Here is a 22,198-nt window from a genome sequence, read left to right as displayed (position 1 = left end):
ACAACAGGCCCCAAGTACTTAAACTGATCCACCTCTTCAAGTAACTCCATTCAACATGACATTCAACATCGCACCACCTTCCCTTCTCGCACAGCTCATAACCTTACTTTTACCCACATTAACTGTCAACTTCCTTCTCTCACATACCCTTCCAAATTCTGTCATTAATCGGCCAAGCTTCTCTTCCGCATCTGCAACCAGTACAGTATCATCTGCAAACAACAAATTTTCCTCCCATTCATGATCACTCTCATCCACCAGTTTCAATCCTCGTCCAAGCACTCGAGCATTCACCTCTCTCACCACTCCATCAACATACAAGTTAAACATCCATGGCGACATCACACATCCCTGTCTCAGCCCCACTCTCACCAGAAACCAATCACTCACTTCATCTCCTATCCTAACACACGCTTTACTACCTTTGTTGAAACTTTTCACTGCTTGCAACAACCTTCCACCAATTCCATATAACCTCATCACATTCCACATCACTTCCCTATCAACTCTATATCATAAGCTTTCTCCAGATCCATAAACGCAACATACATCTCCTTACCTTTTGCTAAATATTTCTCGCATATCTACCTAACTGTAAAAATCTGATTCATAGCCTACATCCCCTATCTCTTCTAAAACCACCCTGTACTTCTAAGATTGCATTCTGTTTTGTATCCCTAATCCTTTTAATCAGTACTCTACCAAACACTTTTCCAACCACACTCAACAAACTAATACCCCTTGAATTACAACACTCATGCACATCTCCCTTACCCTTATATAGTGGTACAATACATGCACAAACCCAATCTACTGGTACTATTGACAACACAAAGCGCATATTAAACAATCTCACCAACCATTCAAGTACATTCACACCCCCTTCCTTTAACATCTCAGTTCTCACACCATCCATACCAGACGCTTTTCCTACTCTCGTTTCATCTAGTGCTCTCCTCACTTCCTCTCTTGTAATCTGTCTCTCATTCTCATCTCACATCACAGCCACAACACCTGCAACAGCAATTATATCTGCCTACCTATTATCCTCAACATTCAGTAAACTTTCAAAATATTCTGCCCACTTTTTACTTGCCTCCTCTCCTTTTAACAACCTTCCGTTTCTATCTTTCACTGCCTCTTCAATTCTCGAAACAGCCTTCCTTACTCTCCTCACTTCTTTCCAAAACTTCTTATTCTCTTCATATGAACGACCCATATATATATATATATATATATATATATATATATATATATATATATATATATATGTGTGTGTGTGTGTGTGTATATAATATATATATATATATATATATATATATATATATATATATATATATATATATATATATATATATATATATATATATATATATATATTTCCATCTTTCACTGCCTCTTCAATTCTCGAAACAGCCTTCCTTACTCTCTTCACTTCTTTCCAAAACTTCTTATTCTCTTCATATGAACGACCCATATATATATATATATATATATATATATATATATATATATATATATATATATATATATATATATATATATATATGTGTGTGTGTGTGTGTATATAATATATATATATATATATATATATATATATGTATATATGTATGTATACACACACACACACACACACACATATATATATATATATATATAATGTGTGTGCGCATGTGTGTGTAGGTTTTTCATATGGTTGCCGAAGTAATGAGAGTTGTGCTCATTGGTGGTTAAAGACTGGGGAAATTTCATTGTCTGACATACGAAGTTACATTTTTAACCAATACCATTGATATACCATGTCTTTATCTTCTACTTTTAAGTTTCAACATGTGGTAATTGTTTACAACACCACGCTCTCCATTTACTCCAAAATAATGAAATCCTGCAGTTCTCATCTTCTTGCACAGTAATTAGGTGGTTATTTAAATTCTGGGAAAGTAATAATTAGCAAGATATGTTGAGGAAGGGGGAAGGGGTTATAAAAAGAAAATAGTTCAGTTTCCTCACTAAATGACTTGGAACTGACATGTCAACATAGTCAACCAAACAGAATTCGTGATGCCAGCGTACATAAACAGAAGTTCATGATGCCAGCGTACATTTGATATACTGTATATTCAAAATATACCTAATTAAAATTGGATTAACTACTAAAAAATGTCTATAAAATGTAGTTTACAAATAGTGACACTTTTGAGTAATCACTCAATTTTTGATTGAGTATATTATGAATATACAGTATATCAAATGTACGCTGGCATCACGAACTTCTGTTTATGTACGCTGGCATCATGAATTCTGTTTGGTTGACTATGTTGACATGTCAGTTCCAAGTCATTTAGTGAGGAAACCGAGCTATTTTCTTTTTATAACCCCTTCACCATTCCTCAACATATCTTGCTAATTATTGCTCTCCCAGAATTTTAATAACCACCTAATTACTGTGCAAGAAGATGAGAACTGCAGGATTGCGTTATTTTGGAGTAAATGGAGAGCGTGGTGTTGTAACGGATTTTGAGCGAAGCGAAAAATCTATTTTTGGGTGAGATGGCCATGACGTCCTGATGGAAGGTTCCTTTAGTAACTTCCCAAGGGTATATATGACTACAGTGATATTCCCAGAGAATCAAACCAAAGGTTTCACAGAATTCTAACTTCTGGCACGAGTACCCTTAAGATTTACTCTCGAGGATATTGTATATAATCAGGGGACGTATTCTTGACACGCCACATGGCAATCTGCACCCCGAATAGCCTTTATGCTTCGAGGGGGATACGTGGCAGAATTAGAAGGGTAGCCGCATTAGAGGTTACCCTGGTTCCCCTACTACTATCGATCACAACCGTGCCAATTCCCTCTGGCGGTCATTCCTTGTAGCGTTGAGCATGGTGCTACAGATACAGTAGTTTGGGAGGGAAACTGTGAAGATCTTTTCATAGAAAAGAAGGGTGGGTCCATCAGGATGTCATGGCCATCTCACCCAAAAATAGATATAAAAGAAGGGTGGGTCCATCAGGATGTCATGGCCATCTCACCCAAAAATAGATTTTTTGCTTCGCTCAAAATCCGTTTTTTGGGCTCAAGCCATGACGTCCTGATGGAAGCATACCAGAGAATTAATGTATCTGTGGATTTTCCTCAGTGCCTTAACCTTCAGACAATATTTCTACGGCCAAAAGGGCCAATTGAGACAAATGACGTTACCGTTATCCGTCATTATCACTAAGCATAACAATGTTAGTGCTTCCTTCCCCCTGCAGGGAAGAGTCATTTTAGACGTTAGAAAAGGTGCCTCAAGGTAGCATATATTGTATGAACAAACATAAGTATACACTGAGAATACAAATGGTCTCAAGGTTTGTATATATTGCCGAGCCAATATCAGTGTCCCCATCCGTTGTTTGTAAGCATACTATGATATGAGAAATACTTACATGAGAAGTCAAGGAACTCTGGCATCTTAAACATGCAATTGTCGGGCGAATTAGGACGCAACTGCATTTTAATAGACATTTATTTCTAATAAATGACTACATGCTAAATGAATGTAGCATGATAAGGAAATTATACAAGAGACATATACAGGAATTAATGTTCCCTTTTTTGAAATGGGAAGAAATGATGAGTGCCACTCTCAGACTGAAGAAAAGCTCTTTTAATAAGACTTCTCTTTATAATTTCTGTACATGATGTAGTCTAACAACACTGCGTACTATGTACACACGGCACTAGTGTTATCCGTATAATTTCACACCTGAGATTCTGAACAGATTTGGTGTTGCCTTAGCAACACTTATTCAAAGGGAGGTCACACAAAAAATGCTGACTCCTTCTCCTTTTAATTGATAATCCCAATCAATTGACTGTTCATCGCAGAGCTAGACGACAGGGTCCAAAATACCACCTGCCGCCACCACATAATGCTTCAATCCATAGACTTGCTTAGCATAGTGTCTGTAAGACACTCTGGACAACCTCCAACCAGTAAATGAACGAAGAGGCTCAAGTCCACACACTGAAAAGTTCAGTGCTGAAGCAATTTTTCTCGGATCATTATCTGCAGGATTACTGTCAGGATTCGCTCCGCAAATAAGGTAGGTGAGCTTCGCCCTCAGTTGTAGGGATAGTTTGATCCAGAGGTTTCTCCTGTAAAGAGCTGTTTCTCCTGAAGTCTGAAGTTCTACGAAGATAGACCTTAGGCACTCTAGCAGACCTAGAGAGACATCTTCCTTCAGTGGGCAGATTCTCCAGGAACCCCACCTCTTAGTGGGTAGCTCGTCCTTAGTGAGAAAGGTTGGATCAGGAAAGAGATGCAGTTCTCCCACTTTATGTGGCCCTCATCCCCAGATAGGGCCACTATTTCACTAACTCTAGCCCCAGAGGCTATAGCGAACAGAAAAATAACCTTTTGGGTTAGATCCTTGAAGGAACAATCCTCATTGTTCACAGGTGAGGCATAATGTAGGACCTTGTCCAAAGACCATGAGATGGGCTTTGGTGGTGCTGCAGGCCTAAGCCTGCACATGTCTTCGGAATCTTATTAAAGATTTCATTCGTCAGATCCACTTAAAGGGCATATAGAAGAGGTCTAGTCGAGGCTGACTTGCACATAGATATTGGTCCATGGATCCAAAGATCCAATCAAGCGACCTTTCTCGCAAAGCCGGCCATACTCTTGGTGCTTACTCAAGGGTTCATATGGGGACAGGGCCGAGGAGCCAATCTTCTCATAGTATCCAAGGATGCACTGCCTCCTTTCTCAAAGGCCATCGTGCTGTTGGCCGCCAGACCTTGATTATAGGGGTGGACAGAGAAGGACAGGCAGAAGATCATGAGATTCCTTTCGGTCCTTTTGCTTTACAAAGCAACTTACTTTTCCCAAGAAGACTCGTATTGTCTTCTAGTTGACTAGACTTGTATTCTTCTAGGAATTCTATTTGCCTTTTGAGATACCAAGTCTTTTTCCTAATCGTTAGGGCAAGGAATTCATAAGATGAAGGGATCAGGTGCTCTGTGATAAATCGATGGCAGAAAACTTCTGAACCTCCTGGATAATCCTAGGTGCAGAACTAGGACCAGCCTCAGCCTCAGTTCCTTCATTACAGGGAATGGGGTACTCTTAGGCTACCTGGTAGCCAACAGAGACCCTCTTCCTTGGAAGGGTCTCAGCATGCAGAGGGCCCTCCGCTGGAGATTGGATGGGCTGAACAGGAATTCCTAAGTCCATCCCTTCTATTCTAGAGACATGATATCTGTTATCTCCACTAGAGGATCCTCGTATGGGGCTATATATCGAAATAGTATCTTGATGACGCTCGTGATGAAGAGATCGATCTGCAGCTCGGGGACTTGTTCCCATCTGGGAAGGAATAGGTCTGTGTCCGTGGACCATTCCAACTCTATTGGCTTGAGCCGAGAAGAGCATCCGCTGTCACCTTGCAGATCATTTATACATGAGCTGCTGATATGTGCCATTCCCTTAAGGAAGGGATGGCTAACATTCCTTAATGAAATGAGACGTCCCTTATCCTCAACAGTTTCGAGGCTTCATTATCGCTTCGATGCCCCAGATCAGCCCAAGGAAGTCTGACCTGCGTGGAGAGGGTTTCTCCACCCATTACAGAGCTAACATGGCCTATGGGCCTGTGGCCTTTGGTCATTGTAGGGTAAGCGAAGAAGGAATGACCATCATTGGTCGTATTAGATCTCTTCGAGCGTTTGATGTGTATCTTCTCCAGCCTCTTAACGCATCTTACAGCTGTCCTCTAGCACTGGGTCTGTCATTATCGTGAACTGGAGAGAGTTCAAAACTAGTCCCTGTTAGCGTCTTGGAATCCTGACTGATTACCATAGTCTCTTGACCGACCTTGCGATCTCCTTTTACATCCCCAAGGGAAAGGAGAGTTAGGGTGACCACAGGTTTCAATGATTTTTTAAAAACATTGAAGCCCCTGAGCAGGAGAAAATCGAGACTTCCTGAAGTTATCTTGCATCCCCGATGTTCCGGGGGCCGGATCATCTTCATGGATGCTCATAGACTAGCCGTTTCGGGTGCTGCCCACCCCAGCCTGTCGTCCAGGTCCTTTGTTGCCTGAACTCTTTCTAGGCTTGGTTTCACTTGACTGTGTCTGCCAATTCCGTGAAGATCCTAAGACTGAATCTAGTCCGACGAGAATCTTGTCTAGGATATGTGTTATCTTCTGTAACTTTTATCCTAGGTAGGAGGTGAGGGGGTGACTGACTGGAAGTTGCCAATAGACATCTTTCAGGTCTGGCCAGACTGCGAACACCCCTTACTGAATAAGGTCCTTATGTTCAGAAGGATTAACATTCTGAACTTGCTGTTTTATTGGAACTTGTTGAGTGGCGACAAGTCCAGAATGACTCAGAGTGTTCTTGAGTCCTTCACGTGAACACCAAACAGCCTTCCCTGGAAATCGATGGACTCTACTTTCCTTACCGGTAATATGCTCTAGAGCTCTAAGGTATACTCTTCCAGGGGGGATTTGGAATGTAGGGAGAGTTGAGGAAAGGATGGTGGAGGTATGTCCATTTCCATTCTAGACTCATCTTGGTTAGGCCTTGGATCCAAGGATCGAAGGTCCAGCGATCCGGAAGGAACCTCCCTCCTACCAGAAGCGTCTGTTTGCTTCGCATGATCAGAAGGTGTACATATCTGACCGTTTGTGGAACAACGGTCATTGTAACTGTGGGATGCTGTTTAACATCCCAATGAGAACTAAGAAACTTTTCCGTCCTCCTTTTAGGTCATACTTGACCGTTTGCCTATATCAGCTTCTCAGTGTCGTGTTCCACTGTAATAGAAGATTCCTTTCTATTGTATAAAGTTTAGGATAAGTACGCTGGAAAAGAATAGGAGAGACACATACCCTGGAATCTCTCCAGCCAACTGCTGTGGCCTCCCTAATTATTGATTCTAGGGCATCCTCTTTAAGTGGGGCCCAATGGAAGATTCTAGCCCATAAGGATAGAGTAGCGTAAACAGTGCCTACATCCAGGGAATTAATAATGAGAATCAAAGAGACTGATGAAGAGTCAGCGTAAGAAAGGGGGGAAGTGAGTCCCCAAATCAGGTAGGTCTCAGCAATAGATTGTGCTTAGAAGCACAGCGTACTGGAAAAATATTCTATTGTATGGTTATGTACCAAAGATTTCTGTCTGTGATATGGTCCTATACTACAGATGTACAGGGTATTGTATACACCTATACAACTGGCATATTACCGTCAAGGCTAGTACTTGGGGATAAGTCAACTGGCACAGTACTTCAGTACCAATATGGCTAGCAGTTCTCCGGCATGTCAGTGACTCGTCGGTCGTCAGCGGGTCGCCGACAGAAGGCACATCATCCTAGCCAGCATTCAATGTGAGTGGGTAGTGGTGAAAACTATACACATAGCCAGCAGCCCGCTGAATCGTCGGCGACCCCTCGGGCTTTCGGCAGTCCGCCGGTTGTCGGTGGGCTGCCGACTGAAGGCATACCATCCCAGCCATTGACTGGGTGGTGACCCAGGGCACACACTGCCGGCTCTCGGCGGCGAAGTCAGATGTGACAGTGAATTAATGACTGCCGTCGTTGTTATCAGTACGAGCCAGTAAAAGGATCACTAATTTGCCAGTTACCACAATAGATAAGTGAAATCTTTGGTCCAATTCCCGTAGAGTTTCCGTGTTTTGTGAGTTCGTAACTGAATTGCATTTTTGTTTCAGGCAACACCGTAGTTCGACAGCTTGAGACTGCCATCGCGTATGCACTGGCAGCGACAGGGGGGGTACCCCCATCCTCACCTCCTCCCCTCGAACTGAAGTGGAGAAAGGAGGGATAAGGGACAGGATGTCGCACCTTTAGGAAGCTGAAATATTGGTAGGTATGATTTCGGAGAGATTTTAGAAACCTCACACCCAAATGCTTAAGTTGTTACGAGCTGTATCCCTAGATTCTATTAACTTGGGATTTTCGAGACCTTCGGACAATAAGGTCCGGCCTACTTACAGGTCAGAGGGTCTCAGAAGGGGTTGGGGATTTAGAAATAATATTGCTGGGGGCATGAAACCTGCATGTATTATGTCCGTGAAAATACTCACTCTTATTCCTCCAGAAGACTGCGATGCATCATCTGGTGTTCCTCCTGTATGGAAAGAACAGAAATGAGTATTCAATTGATTATCACACTGATAAACAATTTGCAAAAGTCATCTTTTGACAAAATAGCTTAGGACAGGAAGCTATAAAGGGATAGTGGGAGACACATACCCGTGTATCCCCTGCAAGCCAATGCTGTTACCTCCCCTCAGTATTAATATAAGGAGATTCCTCCAACTGAGGAATTCCAGGTAAGAAAGGGGTCGAACACCTAGGTGTAGAGAAGTGTACAAAGCACTGTCCCCCCTTATACTAAACACTGTGAGGTAAGGAGGACTGATTTCACAATCAGAGTATAGAAGGAATGCCATTCTTTCGATATAGGAGTGGCACCAGCAGAAGCTCGCACAAGGGTACCCAAGATATGTAGAAATAACTACTGTATAATCATACTATAGTTTTCTATTTGCAGTATATACCATACTGCAAATTAATGGCTACTGTATAATTATATCTAATGTAGTTCAGCCAATGTGCTGCTCCATCTGGCGGCCAACTGGATTAGAAAAGATAAAAGATATATATTTATGTATCCCACCCAATCTATTTGCTGTGGCCTCCCTTACAATATTAAATCAGGGAGTTTCCTGATCAGGGAAACTCAGGGATAAGGGCTCTCCCCTTTAAGGGTTAGAGGTGTCACACCACCAGCCCTTTACGAAATTTAATATTGTAGGGTAAATGGAAACTGATTTCAAATCAGAATATTGACGAAATATTATTCTATCAATATAGGATTGGGTTCAGCAAATACCTGGGCAGGGATACCCAAGATATATTGGAAATAACTACTAGTATAATATATACATTAGTTTCCATCTGCCGTATATACTATACTCCAAATATACTGACTACCTGTATAGACATATAATGTAGTTCAGCCGGCATGTTGCTGGATTAGCTCGCTCTTGCCGGAACATCTAGCATGCTAGCTAAGAGAGAGAGAGAGAAAGCATGGAGTGAAGGCTATCTATTACTGTGTATGTATACAGTACTAAAGGATGTAAAAGTCTAATTTTACTGCCTTTCTTCGAAAAGAAGGTTCAAATGGAAGGGGAGAATGTAACATTCAGGCTTTCATCTAGCCAAAGTACTATTGCCGGCTTACCACTACAGGCCAGCCTCCGGCAGTAATAGTACAGTCGGCATGCTACCGACTGAGTCAGTACCTATCTGTGCCGGTCTACTGCCGGCCAGAGCAACACGCCGACAACAGAAGTTGTGGCCAGCAGTTCAAGGGAGAACTGGAGAACCTTGGTGACAGAAGGGACCTCCCACCCACAGCCGTCATGGCCACCGGAAGGTCAGTCACCGACAGCCGCTGAGGAGAGGGGGTCTGGCTAGCTCCGGCAACCAACCGGCAATGGTAAGGTTGCAGGACGCCGGCTCAGGAAAGACAATGGCTCGGCCATCGTAAAAGAACGGGGGGGCGGGGAATAGGGTCCTATACGAGGTATGGAAGGGGCCGGTAATGTTGCCGGACCTACACACCTTGAAGAAACTCTATTTCAGTACCGGCACAACCCCAAGCGGAAGGAGAATCTTCTATTCTCCAGCTTAGGTACTAATACAGTTAAGGGGACGGTAGCCATGCCGTTTCCTCTCAACAAGGGAGAAACAGAGTTCCAATGCCGCGCCATCCTAGGCCACATGAGTATACTACTCTACAGCCTAGGGTCTGCGAGCATAGGACTAGTCTACTAGACCACAGGGAGAAGGTGGCAGCATCATGCAACCACTTTAGGTGTAGCCTAGGGAGGGCTAGCCTCCTATGCCGGCAGCTCAGCCGGCAGGGGAATACAATTCACCCCGCCGACCGACTGCCGACAAAAGACTAAATACTCTGAGGTTCTGATCGAATCCCAAAACTTGCCGTCTGCTGTTAAGGGAGGAGACAGAAAACTCTAGGCTAGTCATTCCTGAATTCGAAATTCAAGGCCGAAGCATAGAGTTGTAGCCTAAGGCTACTCTCAGAGGGAAGAGAGATTACCCATAAATCTCTATTCGAGACTAGTAACGGCTAAAATAAGGGTAACCGGGAAAATGTCGAAAGTATATGTTGTCTAGGCTGGGTTACCTAGGCAAGGCAAGATCTCGGTTACCTAAAATCACCGAAACTCTGATATATACGATCGACACAGAAAAGGGAAAATTATAGATATGAATATCTTTACAATATAAAATGCCTAAATAGCTTTCATAATAACAATTAATGCTATTTAAACCGGGAATGTCATTCTGCTAACTAAATAACACATGCCCAATGAACGACAGCGCCTATGGCGACACCGGTAATCGGCGTAGATCCAAACACAATAATTACACTAATTTCATTGTGAGGCTGGAACTAGGATACATATTGTAAAGAATGAATACTCAACTTTCTAGATGGATGAAAGAAGCTGTAGAAAGCATAAAGATCCTTAGAAATCGATCGAAAATGTCAGATCAACAGGGAACACCACCGTAGCGAGGCGCTACAAATTAAGGAATGACCGCCACAGGGAATTGGCCCGGTTGTGATACGATAGTAGTAGGGGAACCAGGGTAACCTCTAATGCGGCTACCCTTTTAATTCTGCCACGTATCCCGCTCGAAGCGTAAAGGCTATTCGGGGTGCAGATTGCCATGTGGCGTGTCAAGAATACGTCCCCTGATTATATACGATATCCTTGAGAGTAAATCTTAAGGGTACTCGCGCCAGAAGTTAGAATTCTGTGAAACCTTTGATTTGATTCTCTGGGAATATTACTGTAGTCATATATACCCTTGGGAAGCTACTAAAGGAACCTTCCATCAGGACGTCATGGCTTGAGCCAAAAAAAACAATTACCCAACATGTCAATGTTTCATTAGATCTGTGAGGGGACTTTAAACTTGATAGTTGTATAAGAAACACCCCTTCAGCCTTTGGGATGTGAGGGCTAATGTTTATAAAGATTGCGATGCACGAGCGAGTTGCAGCAATTTCTAAATACTGTCACATAGACGAGAAATGCGCCAAATTTGATTAATTTCTGCAAGTTTTGGGTATAATTTCACACAAACTCTGCTTGGATATCCTTATAATATGTATTGAAGTTCTGTATACCGTAGTGCATCCTGCTGATGGATGAAGTAATGTCAGTTATAGGGCTTCAACACAAAAATTCTTGTCTCATATCAGTATAATATTTGGTGATTTTAGGTTCCAATTTCGAGATGAGATTGTAAAACGTATTTGGATCCATTCTCATGAAATTTATTTGATATAGTTTTCATTCACTTCAAAACTCTCATAGTATTGTAATAAGATATTCCAAATTTTGTCGCCTTTGCAAACACTTTACATCAGATTTTCTTCTTCCTTTTTTTCTAGCACATACAACAATAACAATACACAAGAGAATTTTATTTTTGTGCTTAGGACTGTCCATTTTCTCGTTACTCATGGCAATCCCTCTTGGTGCTGTCACTAGGCTCTCACTACTCATCTGTCATCGTTTGGACACAAGCATAAAGAAATTTACTGAACTTTGTTTGATGAGAAACAAAGTTCACCGAACAATGTTCTTTCGTGTGGACGGAGCCTAAGATGTTTAACCTGAAGGTCATAAGTTTCAATGTAGAAGGTCTCTCGGCCACAAAACTGGAAATTCTTAGCAATCTTAAAGTGGACATCTTATGTCTTCAAGAGAAACATAAGGACTCAGCACCATCAAAAATGCGGGGCATGCATTTGGCAATCTACCACTTAAACCCCGTCCACAGTAGTACAATATACATGAAGATTCCAAGTATATGGTAAGATTTTGTTTTACTTCTAGAAGAAATATCCGAAGCTTACTAATTTTGTTTTTGCCTGTTTTTTTACTATTTTGATTGTAATTGAAGAGGAACGATTGTTCCAAGAACAAGATATCTGATACGCTGACATGGTTCTAAACAAAGTGCTCATTGCTTTTTCTGCTTCTTGGGTTCTGCTTTCTTTTTGTGTTTGTTTATCTGTAATGTATATAGTATTCCTAAGCATGTACAGAGTTTTTAAACTTTTTAGTTTTGTTTTATATCTTATTCTATTTATGATAAATTTGATTTCTACAGTTATACTTCATATAATAAGCTCATTTTTTTAGGTATATAATACAGGGATCAATGTGCTGCAAAGTAAAATAAGAATGCCAACACCTTGAGCAGTACACTAATCAAAATTAACACCGTACCCAAATCTATTCAGATACTATTCACAAAACTCTTCAAACCAAAGTTCTGTGCACTTGTTCAGTTTCATACTCTTATCCCAACCACAGTTTTATAATTTTTACTTATGATAAGGTATTATGGTCAGAGTGAAGTTTACATATGTAAAAGGTATGTGCTATAAAGGTCATGTTCGAAAACAACATGGAAGATAATAGGCTAACAAACTCAAATCATGGACCATTACTCAAAACCAAGATAAAACTGTATAACAAAATTAAGGAGCAGATAATAGTCAAATGAATGAATTCTTTAAATAACGAGCTTTCTTTAAAAAAAACCTCATTATGTATATTAATGTATCTTAAGGCATTTTTCATAAAACAGATCTTGAGCAAAGTGAAAAATCTATTTTTGGGTGAGATAGCCATGTCGTCCTGATGGAAGGTTCCTTTAGGTAGCTTTCTAAGGGATATTTGCTACAGTGATACTCCCAGAGAATTAACCGAAGGTCTCCAGAATTCTAACTCCTGGCGCGAGTATCCTTAACATAACTTTAAGGATATCACATAATATCAGGGGACGTATTTTTTGATACGACATATAGCAATCTTCACCCTGAATAGATTTAACTCCTTGAGGGGGAAGAGTGGCGAACGAAAAATGGGAGACGTTATCTAGATACCCCGTAGACCTCCTATCCGTACTACGGGTCGCTATTCCTTACTTGCATTTAAGCTGGAATAGCCGCAGATAGAATAGTTTCGGGTGGGGTCATTTAAGAAAGAAGGGTGGGTCCATTAGGACGACATGGCTATCTCACCCAAAAATAGATTTTTCACTTTGCTCAAAATCTGTTTTTTGGGCTCGGCCATGTCGTCCTGATGGAAGCTTACCAGAGAATTAACTTGAAAGTACTATATCTGTAAGTTTGTGTGAGTGCCTTTACTTTGAATGAGTTCCTTATATGGTCTGATAGACCTGTATATGACATTAACATTATCTGTCATATCCACTAAGCTTGGAACTGGCTTAGGGGTTCCTGCCCCCTGCAGGGAAAGTGTCGACTTCGACTATAAGGATTCAAAGTTTGTATATCCGTAAGAACAAAAGGGAAACTTTCTAGAGGTTACCTTTTCATGCTTTAGACATCTTTACTATTCAAGGTTCTATTTGAAGGAGTAGAATAAAACTCTAGGTTGCTTTTATTTCTATCAACTGAGGATAAAGTACGATGCAGCTACATTTTCTCTATTTATTTTTATAGGCAAATAAATTATAAAATGTAGCTATAACAAAGTAGAAATCTAACCTTGCATAGATAAACATCATGGTTATATATATATTTCTGACCTGTAAGGGAAGAATATACATATATGAAAATTCATTATTAATTTAATGCCACTCAAAATGAATGTGAAACCAAGTATGTCTAGTTTGTCTCAGATGTTGGATATGCATCAACACTGTGTTCAAATTTTCACACGGCACTAGTGTTATTGGTTAGATTCTGTATCTGTATATAACAGTATATTAATCACTGTAATGATTTTACTAGAAGGTATTAATACCTATTCACCCGATGCACTGTTGAGTCCCAAAACAGTCCACTGTTCATCGCAGCACTAGACAACGGGTTTTATGACACTACCCACTGCCATCACAAAGTGTTTTATGTCATGTACTTGTTTTGCATAATGTTTATAGAAGACTCTGGATGATTAGACTCTGGATGATTTCCACCCCGTATATGAGTGGAGCCTCTCAACGTCCATGTGTTGAAAGAAATTCAACGAAGAAGCAACTTTCCTCGGATTGTGACCTGCGGGTGTGCTGTCAGGATCCGCTCAGCGAATAAAGTAGGTGAGCTTCGCTCTCAGTTGTCTTAGGGATAGATTCGATCCTGAGGTTTTGCCTCGGAAGAGCTGTCCCTCCTTGAAGTCTAAAGTTCTTCGAAGATAGACCTTGAGACACTCTACTGGGCATAGAGAGACATCTTCCTTCGGTGGGCAGATTCTCCAAGGTTCCTACCTCTTGGTGGGCAGCTCGTTCTTGGCAAGAAAGGCAGGATCAGGGAAAAGACTCAGTTCTCCTGTGTCTAGAAACTGAATATGGCCTTCGTTTCTGGATAAGGCCACTATTTCACTAACTCTAGCCCCTGAGGCTATTGCGAACAGAAAGATGACTTTCTGTGTTAGATCCTTTAGGGTGCAATCCTCATTGTTCAGATTCGAAGCATAGTGCAAGACTTTGTCCAACGACCATGTGATGGGCTTTGGAGCGGTTGCTGGCTTGAGTCTAGCGCATGCTTTTGGTATCTTATAGAAGATTTCACTTGTGAGGTCCACCTCAAAGGCATACATAAGAGGTCTAGTCAAAGCCGATTTACACGCGGTTATCATAGTGGAAGCCAGGCCTTATTCATGTAGGTGGATGAAGAAGGAAAGACGGAAATCTGTCGATATTTCTGTTGGTTTCCTTGTTTACACAAAGGACACCCATTTCTTCCAGGATGATTCGTGGTGTCTCGTAGTTGAACTTGACTTGTAATCTTCAATGAAGTCGACTTTGTCCTTCGAGATCCCAAACTTTTTATTTGCTGCTAGGGCAAGAAAATCATGAGATGTAGGTTGTTGGTTCTCGATGATGAAGTGTAAACAGTCAACTTCTGAGCCAGTTGGGATAATACTGGGTTCGGCAGAGGAAGCAGCTTCAGTTTCAATTCTAAAACTAGAGGGAACCAATTGCTTTTGGGCCATTTGGGGGCCACTACTGCAGCTGTCCCTCTGAAGGATCTTAGCTTGTCGAGGACTTTTAGCAGGAGATTGGTTGGTGGAAACAGGTAAATCCGATTCCATCTGTTCCAGTCGAGAGACATGGCGTCTATCGCTTCTGTTTGAGGGTCGATGTAAGGGGCTACGTAACGAGGTAGTTTCTTGTTGTCGCTCGTCGCGAAGAGGTCGATCTGCAGTTCTGGGACTTTTTCCGAGATGAAGGAGAATGAGTCTGCGTCTAGGGACCATTCTGTCTCTATCGGCTCTCGCCTGGATAGAGCGTCAGCCGTCACATTGCGGAACCCTTGAAGGTGAACTGCTGATAAGTGCCATCCTCTCTTCCTTGCCAGGTAGAAGATGGCTAACATCACATGATTGATGTGAGATGATCTCGAGCCTTGTCGATTTAGACATTTTACTATCACTTCATTGTCCTGGACCAATCTGATGTGGATTGCTCTGCGAGGGGATAGTTTCTTCAACGTTAGGAAGACTGCCATGGCCTCCAAGATGTTGATGTGAAAGGTTTTGAACTGGTGCGACCAATTCCCTTGCACTTTTCTTTCATGCAAATGGCCTCCCCATCCTTCCAGGGAGGCTTCCGTGTGTATCACCAATTCTCTTTCCTGTCTACAAACGGCCGGAAAGGTGATCCAGTTCCTGGAACACCTGGGCTTCAAGATCAATCGCAAGAAGTCTCACCTTTCTCCAGCTCAGAAGTTCCAATGGTTAGGAATCCAATGGAACTTACAGTCACATCACCTCTCCATTCCATTCAAGAAGAGGAGAGAGATAGCGGGATCTGTCAAGAGACTAATCCAATACAAGAGGATATCAAGACGCCAACAGGAAAGAGAATTGGTGATACACACGGAAGCCTCCCACTTTTCTTTCATGCAAATGGCCTCCCCATCCTTCCAGGGAGGCTTCCGTGTGTATCACCAATTCTCTTTCCTGTTGGCGTCTTGATATCCTCTTGTATTGGATTAGATTCTTGACAGATCCCGCTATCTCTCTCCTCTTCTTGAATGGAATGGAGAGGTGATGTGACTAAGTTCCATTGGATTCCTAACCATTGGAACTTCTGAGCTGGAGAAAGGTGAGACTTCTTGCGATTGATCTTGAAGCCCAGGTGCTCCAGGAACTGGATCACCTTTCCGGCCGTTTGTAGACCAGTACTCTTGGATGCTGCCCACACCAGCCAATCATCTAGATATGCTACTACTTGAACTCCCTCGGAGCGTTGTTGCTGGACGATTGTATCTGCTAGCTTTGTGAATATCCTTGGGGCTATGTTTAGTCCAAAGGGCATGGCTTTGAAGACAAATTTTGTCTTCTGTAGCCTGAATCCTAGGTAGGAGGAGAGGGGGCAACTGACTGGTAGGTGCCAGGAAGCATCTGCCAGGTCTATTGAGACTGTGTAAGCCCCTTTGGGTAGGAGGGTCCTTATGTGTTGCAAGGTAAGCATCCGGAACTTGTTGTTCTCGATGAACTTGTTGAGTGGAGACAAGTCTAGAATGATTCTGAGTTTGTCTGAGTCTTTCTTGGGAACACAAAACAGCCTTCCCTGGAACTTGATGGACTTCAATTTCCTTATTACCTTCTTGTTCAAGAGTTCTGAGGTATATTCTTCCAACAAGGGGGAGGAGTGTTTGAAGAATTCTGGAAAAGGGGATGGAATTTCGTTTCATTTCCACCCAAGTCCATTCGTGATTAGGCTGTGGGCCCAGGGATCGAAGGTCCAATGATCCCGAAAGTGAAAGAGTCTGCCCCCTTCAAGTGCCTAGTGTATGTCCGCATTGATCTTCAGTTGGATGAAGGGAAGCTGGATCTGTTCCTGGGGCACTACCGTGCTAGGGTGAGCCTTAGGGAACAGAAGGCACCTAAGAGATTCATTGGGCAGGTAAGGTCCTGGAGAGTTCTTTTGGAACCCTCTTACCCACCTACGAAGAGTTTCCCTTGCTGTATCCCTAGCCTCTAAGAAGACAGGGATGGTTTCTCCAAAGCCGTTGGACAGCAAGGTCGAGCAGTTGGAGTAACCCTTCGGGTCCCAGTACCTCAGGGATCCAGATACGATGCAGCAGGGGGCATGAGACCTGCACATCGTATGCCCACAAAAGTCCTTACTCTTGTGGTTGCAGAACATAACTGCACACGTCACCATTGGCTCCTCCTGTAAAGGAAAAGGGTTGATGAATATTCAGTTGTTTATAAATACATACATTTGATAGTAATACTTACTATTATAATTAATAGCTTAGGATAGTAAGCTAGAAAGTAAATAGGAAAGACACATATCTGTTATTCCTCTCCCAGGCAATCACTGAGACCTCCGTCAATATTAATCTTTAGATTCCCTATAAGGGAGAATACAGGGTGGAACGACTCTAGTACTTAGAGACGGGGTTAGTAAATATTCATACTAACTTCTCCACCTGTAGTATATCAATATTTAACAGTGTTTTATATGGGTCCCGGTGATCAAAGGATTCATGTGGGTGTTGAGGGATTACTCAGCCTCAACATGTTATGAGATCCCAACAATAGACTGTGATAGGATACACAGAGTATGTTAGAAATTACTTGTACTACTGTATTGTTGTATACTGTAGTTTTACCGGTACACTGCTGGGGTTAGGCTAGTGCCTGGCAGCACAAACTGATAGAGAGAGAGAGAAAGAATGGAAAGGAGGGTTTCCTATTATGATTTAGCACAATAACTGGAAGTATAGGAGGGCTATCCTTCCGCCTACTGTCCCCTTGCCAGAATAAGAGTTCTAATGGAAGGGGAGGAATCCATGTGATTCTAGCTTCCATCCATCCACAAAAGTTTGCCGCCGGCTGTACTGCCGGTTGCAAGGTTTGTGGATGGCATACCAAGAGAGGACTGAAGAATTCTCAACAGTATGTTGGGTTCCCACCGGCAGCCATTGGTGCTGGCTCAGTCTTTCTCCCCGGGGCATTCACTTCCGGTGAAGGAAGGACATAAGGAGGAAGTAACCGAGGCGGCTACCTAACCGCCGCTGGTAGGGTCCCAGCCGGCAACGCAGTCAACCTGGCAAGCCGGGATGACTGTCTGAGTACCGGTGAAAGAATGTTATGACGGCTAGGCCGACACTAAAGGATAAAGGGGGGAGGGGAAAGGGTCTTATAGTCCACAGGGGAGAAAGGCAGTGGCAGGTATGCCGCCTACCTTCTGCCGTGAACTAAGGAAGCATGGCTTCCTGTGCCGATGACATCGTGGGCGGAAGAGGAACAAAGATTCCCCTGTTGGCGACATTGTCGGCCGCAAGACAGGACACCCTGAGCTACCATCTTACTTCAAAGCCGGGATACTCGGCGGCAAAGAAGACAGACTGTGTTATAACTATCTAGGTCAAGCTGGAGTTCTGCTCAACGGCAGTGATGAAAGGTAGAGGTTGCCGCCTGTAATGACGGCGGCTAAGGGAGGGAGGAAGGGTTTAGCCTCTTTTCTCTAAAAGAGAATATATATCAAACCTTATCCATAAATTCTAGGGGATGTATGTCCCCATCTGAATTAATGAGGAACGATAGGGTGAAGTTAAACATGGGGAATTACTTTACTAACGTATAGTGGAGACCGCGGCCAAGGTTAGTACCACCAGAGTCCCCAGCGTATATGAAAAGTAAAGTCACATTTAGGAAGAGGAATAAAATAATATCATATTCATAAACTCCACTAGTAAAATTCGCCTAACTAGCTAAATTTATAGCTAAATACCAGGAATGTCGCTCTACTGACTAAATAAAATGCAATTGTAATGTGCGACAGCGGTCTTAAAATGGCCGCCTCCGGTGTTGGCTACGCTCAACTGAACACACTTAAATTATACGAATTTAACTGGGAGAAGGGAGCCTAAAATTATACACAGGAAAGAATAAATACTCAACTTTCCAGAGGATGAAGATGCTGGAGATTGCATGATTATTTTTCCAAAAATCCGTAACAAACACCGGGAAAAGCTTGGGAGTGCACTTAGCTTAAATGCTACAGAACAAGGAATGGCGGCCCGTAGTAGTATGAATAGGAGGTCCACCGGGTACCTAGATAACGGCTCCCTTTTTTCGTTCGCCACTCTTCCCCCTCAAAGAGTTAAATCTATTCGGGGTGAAGATTGCTGTGTCGTCCCCTGATATTATGCGATATCCTTAAAGTTATATCAAGGATACTCGCGCCAGGATTTAGAATTCTGGAGACCTTCAGTTAATTCTCTGGGAGTATCACTGTAGCAAATATCCCTTAGAAAGCTACCTAAAGGAACCTTCCACCAGGACGACAAGGCCGGGCCCAAAAATCCATTTCATTTGCATGGCATTAAAAATAGCTATACTTTGCAGGGCATCAGGTTCCCTAAAGTCAACAATCAATTGTCAGTAACAAGTCTTACAGTAAATGTTTTTCCCTTGTAGATTAGTCATCTCCAGTATTACATTTACTTTATCTTGAGGAAAATTTTGACATAGTTTATAAATGTTCATCATAAGAACATAGCATAACAAATTATAACAGAAGTTTTCCCTATAAATGATGTACAAAGTCAGCAATCAACCACAAAATTTCAATTAGTTCTGTTACTTTCTTTGTATTCTGGAAAGAATTTCTGTGCATAATTGCTATTATCTGAAAAGGCCACATTGCTAACAATTCCTCATATCTTATGTACATTAACTCGTGGTTTTTCATGATTTAGTTTCAACGAATTACAAGATACAATATACATATATGCAGTATATACTGTATATACTAGATACATTTTTCTTTAGCCAAAAAAATCATATCATAAAATCATAAAAATTTGGTTTTATTTTCTTCAGATTTTCTTAATCCATCCTCTAGCGACAAGACATGTGCCTTACTTCCAGAAAAGAAAAATGGTAAGTGGCAATGCATTACTATTTCTTGCACTTAGATAAGTGGTGAGTTTGGTGTACTAATCTTTAGTGATTGGGGAATTACTAATATCAATGAAAAACTTTATAATTTACAGTATAAAGAATTTGATGCACTACTCTTTTGTTGTTTAGGACATGCTAATATCAAAGAAAAACTTTATAGAAGTATATTGAAAGTATTCCAGGTTCACAAAAGGGGGGACTTTTCTAAATGGACAGCCTCCCTATGAAAACATTTAGAGAAAGTTGAATTCCTGGAAAGTTATTTTAGTATTTTGATTAATCTTTTAAACATAACATTTGATGTTCAACCTTCTAAGCATTGCTATTTTTTCCTGTTTACAACTTACTTCAATAATCTGATATATTAATAACACCAATAAGTTTTATACTACGTTTCTAACAAAAGCAATTGTGGTGTGCAAATTTTGCTTTATTTCTCATTATGTTATGTTATTTGTTCTTTTGTTGCAGATATGTAGTTTGGTAATGTGTTGAATAAAGCTTGGAAATTGTCACCAAGTGTATCGATCTCATCAAAATTTATTCAGCACATCTGGAAGTCATCACGGACAAACTACTGAAGCTTGAGCATCTGGACACTGATCCAAGTTTGCCTATTATGGTTAGGAGTGGAGGGATTGGTATAGAAACGTTTACTACCCAATAAAAAGTGGTGAGAATGGGCATGATAAACAGAGCTCTAATGAACTGTCTCACAATGTGTTCGAACATATTGAAGATTGACCTACCCATGAAAGAGCAGTTTTTGAATTATATGGTATTTATATTAAACGACCAAATGAGATTCTTCTACTAGACTCCATTTAGCAAACTGGCAGCAGCAATCTGGGGAATCTATCGACAAATTATTAAGTTACGTAAAATGTGTGTAAACTATAAATTTAAAGCTGTCACTGCTGAAACATACTTGGAGGAATCAATTCATAAAGAATTCATAAATAGTATTGTCTCAACACTCATTTATCAAATATCGTTAGAAAATAAACCTGAGCTGGACAAGTGCATACAGTTGACCCACCGAATGTTCTTCACCACTGTCTCATGCCGCTACTTTAGTTCCAGAGGAGCAGAAGCAGTAATGGCGGATGTAGTGAGATAAAAAAATATTGTTAAGAATGGACTCCACTGTAGCTGCTGCCGATTTCAGAATTTATTTTTTATTTTTGTGGTAATTTGTTACATAAAGCGTATTTACGTTTTACCTTTATTCTTCCGTGTCCACATATGAATACCAAAACTATAATTTTTTTTTAATCACTGTCGAGTCTTATGCAATGTCTAATTCTATTCATAGATTATGGTACATCTTATATGTTCCAAGAGGTCTAGATGTATCAGACTCAGAATGGGATTATAATGAGAAGGATAACAACATATCGCCCAATTAAAAATGGCCATGTACGTAGTTGGTATGAAGATTATCTAGAGATTGATTTGTTTTGGCATTTGTAACTCAAGGACTTGAGAAGTAGTAAGTGTTGCTGCCAGAGGTATTACACATTGTTATGATTAGGCCTACTCATATGTACTACCTATGAAGGTTGCTAGTTTTCAACAGCAATCAAGTTATAATAAGGATAGCTTTGGTCTTGCAAGAATGAACCATAGGCGGAGCAGCTCAAATTTAGTAATGCAAAACAGATTTATGCAAAGATAAAGAAATTTCAAGATAATCTATATTTTCCTAGGTATACAACCCTGAATTGTTTAGATTAGGGAATGTCTTCCAAGGAGCTGGAACAGCTGTTGAACTCATTAACAAGGTAGTTAAAACATGGAGTGAGTGCAGGCAAAGAAGCCCTGTCTACCTTCCTGTCAAAGACTTTCCTCTTTTAACCTTTGACTCAGGACTGAGAGGCCTGGTTGAGGTGAGAAGTTTAACTTTAAAAGACTCAGATTTGTGGAGCAAGGAGAACTATATTTTTCCTATCCATATGCAAACTTATTGTCCTGTAAAGGAGAAAAAAATATCTTATTTTTGGGCTCAAGCCATGTCGTCCTGATGGAAGGTTCCTATTGGTAGCTTTCTAAGGGATATTTGGCTACAGTGATATTCCCACAGAATTAACCTTTAGGTCTCTAGAATTCTAACTCCTGGCGTGGATATCCTTAAAATTTCTCTTAAGGATATCGCATAAT

At 41.4% G+C, this 22,198-nt stretch overlaps 1 protein-coding gene across 5 annotated transcripts in view; it reads left to right on the top strand.

Annotated features, from left to right (window-relative positions):
- Positions 1 to 21,663, top strand: part of LOC137654673 (high affinity copper uptake protein 1-like) — a 223,782-nt gene extending 202,119 nt beyond the window's left edge. For 3 of the 5 annotated variants that reach the window (XM_068388534.1, XM_068388532.1, XM_068388535.1), the window contains exons 5-6: positions 19,958 to 20,017; positions 20,510 to 21,663. In XM_068388534.1, the coding sequence (XP_068244635.1) occupies positions 19,958 to 20,017; positions 20,510 to 20,517 (68 nt within the window). In that variant the 3' untranslated portion in view covers positions 20,518 to 21,663. The remainder of the gene's footprint in view (positions 1 to 19,957; positions 20,018 to 20,509) is intronic. The other 2 variants (XM_068388531.1, XM_068388536.1) reach the window with 2 other exon arrangements.
- The last annotated feature ends 535 nt before the right edge of the window (positions 21,664 to 22,198 follow it).

This window comes from Palaemon carinicauda, chromosome 15 (assembly GCF_036898095.1).
Source record: "Palaemon carinicauda isolate YSFRI2023 chromosome 15, ASM3689809v2, whole genome shotgun sequence".
Taxonomy (NCBI): domain Eukaryota; kingdom Metazoa; phylum Arthropoda; class Malacostraca; order Decapoda; family Palaemonidae; genus Palaemon; species Palaemon carinicauda.
The sequence above is the reverse complement of the archived record's forward strand: the minus strand, read 5'-3'. Positions and strand labels throughout refer to the sequence as shown.